This window comes from Bison bison, unplaced genomic scaffold (genome assembly GCF_000754665.1).
Source record: "Bison bison bison isolate TAMUID 2011002044 unplaced genomic scaffold, Bison_UMD1.0 scf7180017864289, whole genome shotgun sequence".
NCBI lineage: Eukaryota > Metazoa > Chordata > Mammalia > Artiodactyla > Bovidae > Bison > Bison bison.
The window spans coordinates 3,082,140-3,086,149 of NW_011494861.1; the positions used below are offsets into that span (position 1 = coordinate 3,082,140).

The 4,010-nt window shown below is 56.6% G+C and overlaps 1 protein-coding gene across 1 annotated transcript in view; it reads right to left on the reverse strand.

The window, feature by feature from the left end:
- PEX14 (peroxisomal biogenesis factor 14) overlaps window positions 1-4,010 on the reverse strand; it is a 146,006-nt gene that overhangs the window by 3,368 nt on the left and 138,628 nt on the right. The window contains exons 9-10 of the mRNA XM_010850188.1: window positions 1,652-1,743; window positions 1,091-1,095 (exon numbers count right to left, since the gene is read on the reverse strand). Of these exons, the coding sequence (XP_010848490.1) occupies window positions 1,091-1,095; window positions 1,652-1,743 (97 nt within the window). The remainder of the gene's footprint in view (window positions 1-1,090; window positions 1,096-1,651; window positions 1,744-4,010) is intronic.

The following is a 4,010-nucleotide window of genomic DNA, read 5'->3' on the forward strand; positions in this document are numbered from 1 at the left end:
GCCTCCTGGTAGAGGAGGGAGAAGACGGCCGGGTTTGCCCTCAGCAGAGCCGCCCCTCCAGAACCCCAACGCTAGCGGATGGTGAGCAGGGCCAGGGCCAGCCCACAGGGGATAGGACGGGGCTCCGCCACACAGGCCTGGTGCCCTCCCTTCCCTTCCTCTGGAAACAGGCCTCTTGGTCCCTTGGAGGTTAGAGAAGCTGAGACAGAACCCAGAGGCACCAGGGCTGCCTGGAGAGTACCATTCCCACTCAGGGTGCCATCTGCGGTCCCTCTGCCCAGGGCCAGGCCCACCCTCCCTGGCAGCTGCAGGACAGTCAGCCCTGGGGAGCTTGCCACACCCCAGAGCCCATTCCCTCCGGTCCTCGCAGCAGTGTCCAGTGACCTCCACTCTCATTTGGTCTGAGCAAAGATGGGTGGAGCAGAGCCTGGCCTGGGCCACGGGGTCAGAGACATCAGACCTGGACTTTTCTAGAAAACTTCCAAGCTCAACACTTGACAGAAGAGCCAGCTCTCCCCTCCCACTCCCGTATCCCTGCCCTGAGCCATGGGCTGGCAGCCAACCTAGCCCAGACCTGGGAAGTCAGGTCCGCTTGGCAATGGCGAAATCAAGCTCAAGGACAGCTGGGACCAGACCACCCCGGCCTGAGCCCAGAGGACAAAGGCCTGCTGCCTCCTGGGCTGCATACCAGCTCTGGTCCCAGACAGTCCTTCCCCTCAGACCCTGCCACATGAAGCCCACCACCAGGGCCTCAGTGTTCACCACATCCCCAAGGGGCAGCCCACTAGCACCCCAAGCTCAGCCACACCTCTCCTAAGGCCATAATTTTGTCCCCACAGAGAGCCTGAATGTGGGTGACTTGGAGAACTGGGTCCTCTGGTTGTGATCACAAGACCCTACAGGCCCCCTATCCTGGACCTGGAGTGAAGTGCAGCCTTGTTCAGCCACCCACTAAGCCCTGGGACACTCTGCAGGTGGGGCGGCCAACTGTCCCGGGGGCCCAAGACACAGGACTTTCAACTTTAAAACCAGGCGGGCCTGGGCAAGCCTGGACAAGTTGGTCACCCTCCTCTTGGGGCTGCACTGGTACTGTCCCTGCAGAGGGACACAGCGAGACCACAGGAGCTGGGGGTGGGGGATGGGCACTGCGCAGCCCTCTGCCTTGAAATCAATCACTTCTGCCCTTCAAACTGAGCAGGAACAGAGAACCCTGGCCTGGCCCTCGGGGGATCCTTCTCTGGGACCCAGCTGTCACTGAGAGCTCCAGCCAGGCCTCAGGACAGAGAGAGTGGCCCTGCTCGGAAGGTGGGCATTCTCTCCTTTGCTCAAGGTCCTGCTCTGGCTCCAGCTGTCCCTAACCAGGTATGGACAGGGCTGAGAACTGTTTGTATCTCAAAACTCTTGTGGGCCCTTCAGGCGGTCACTCCTAAAGTGGGGAGGGAGGGACTTGCCAGGGAGGGTAGGTAGAATCGCCAGAGATTCCCAAACTCCATGATGCAGTTCAATCCAGGGTGGGAAACACGGGGCGCCCCTGCCCCAGGAGATGCCCCACTACCACCCACGACGGCAATAGCTGGATGGGCCCCAAGAGCTCCCTCCCCCAGTCCCAGGTGGAGAGCAGAACAGAAGCCCACGCCTTTGCAGCTCCTACCGATTCAAAAGAAGCCCCTTCAAGGAGTTAATTTCCGACTTGAGTTCATTGATGTTCTGGGACTCCAGGATCCAGTTGGTGGACGTGGTGGCCTGAAAGTCACAGCAAAGGGGATTGAGGATCAGTGTGGCACCTCCCTCCCACCCCTCCAAACTCAGACGCTGAGATGGCAGGAGGACCCAACCCCCTCGGGAAGGTTTGCTTCGTCCCATTCTGGGGTCTGCTTGCCTGGATCTCTGCTGAAATGATAACTCCCTTAAAACAAACATCCTTGCAACTCTATTTGGATAGCTGACGATCTTAGGGAAACATGACATGTATTCAGGTGTAACTGGTATCCTGGTTATGAAAAAATAGAACAACAAGAGAGCCCTCATCTTTTACAGATACAAACTGAAGTGTCTGCAGTGTGAAATGATATGCTGTCTGGAATGTGCTTCAGAATAACCTCGGGCAGGACAGGCCCGAGGCAGCGGCTGCACCGTGTGGCCAGAGCATGTGGGTTCACTGAGTGGCCCGCTACTCCAGGAGTGTCTAAAACGTTCCATTAAAACCAAACTAAGAAGATAAATTCCATCTCTACACCAACTACTCCTTCCACCTAAGTCCTCCCTACAGAGATCACACCTCCCACCCCGCCCACGCCCTCCACACCCACGGGAGCCGTGGGGTTGAGACAGGCAGCCACTTCCAACCACAGGCCTGGAACCTGGAGCTGCTGTGGAGCGTCAAGGGGACACCTGAGCACCTGCCTGGCCCATCCCCCGGCCCCCCACTCTTAATCAACCCTGAAGGCAGGCTTCACCTGCCTGCCCCGCCCCACGCGCTGTGACATCAGGTCCCACCGCCTGCAAAGCCAGGAACCCCGAGTCGGGCGGCTCACTGACATGCGTTCTTTGGGATGACCCCGAGACTCTGCAGAGAGAAAGACAGTGATCTGGAGGAGGGCCCACAGGGGAAATAGCCACAATGACCCTGGACAGATGCCAGCCTCCTCTGCACAACTTCTCCTTTGAATTTTGACACCACTTTCCATGTAAACTTCAGAGAACCACCACACCTTTCTTCAGCAAATTTTGTTGGGATAAATGGAGGAGAGGGAAGCCAAAACAGTGATCCCCCAAATGGGAGCTGCCTGTGGCCCAGCTGCCTGTGAGGTACTTACGGGCCAATTCCAGGTATGTGGGACTCCGGCCTCCAGGTCAGAGGCCACTTCCAGGTGCAAGACTCCTGCCCCTTGACACCACTGTTCCCACCTGACACAAAACCCCCGGGCCATAAGTTCAGGAGAAAGTAGGGAACCCCAGGCTGGCAGAACAGAGGGGTTCCACACATTCCTGTCAGCCTGCGGGGGCTCTGAGGTAGAGTGGGGGCTGCTGTGGGCACCACCCAGGCAAGCAGCCTAATGGTGGTTTAGTTGCCAAGTCATGTTCAACTCTTGAGACCCCACGGACTATAGCCTGCCAGGCTCCTCTGTCCATGGGATTCTCCAGGCAAGAATACTGGAGTGGGTTGCCATTTCCTTTTCCAGGGAATCTTCCCAATCCAGGGATCGAACCCGGGGCTCCTGCATTGCAGGTGGATTCTTTACCAACTGAGCCAACAGGGAAGCCCCAGCAAGCTGTCTGGCTGGGCACACTGGCAGGAAGAAGCCCCTGCAAGGGGGCAGCCTGGAGCGAGCACACACAGATGCCTGCCGCCCTCACACACATCCCCTCGGGGCCGTGCTCCAGACCACCAGACAGCACAGATCCAGAAGCCACTGTGCTGGCTTCTCAGAGGCCCTGAAAGCTATCACAGCCCATTAACAAGGGAGCAATTTCCACTCACCGGCCGACAAAGGACTCAAATTTCCAAACGCATCTGGTGCCAGATGCCAGGATTTAGAAATAAAATCTGACATCTGGGGCTTTTTAGCCAGTCTCTTTAAAAAAAAAAACAGTTGTAGAAAACTCCCAGCCTTCAGTTTTATGTAGGTTTTTTAATTACTTAACGCTCTTCTTTTTAATTTTTTACAGTGCTGCAGTAGGAGTTTGGAAGCCAGATATAAAAACTTACATTACAGCTGAGAAAACACAGGTCTGAGTCTCTGGTTTATGGGGTAACCGAAGTCACACACATATGGGTTTAGACCAGTGAGCCTGGCTTCAGTGGAGAGAATGAGAGGGGCTGGGGTGGGGGGGACATCAAGGAAACAAGCCCAAGAAACTCCCAGGGGCAGCTCTCAACCACCAACGCCATCCTGGGGCCCCCTCCCCTCTAAAAAGCAACATGTGGTCTTAATCTTAATGCTTAGCATCTGAAAACAGTTTTCCAATTTCCGGAATGGCTTCTGGCCACTGGCAGGCCCCCCCCCCCC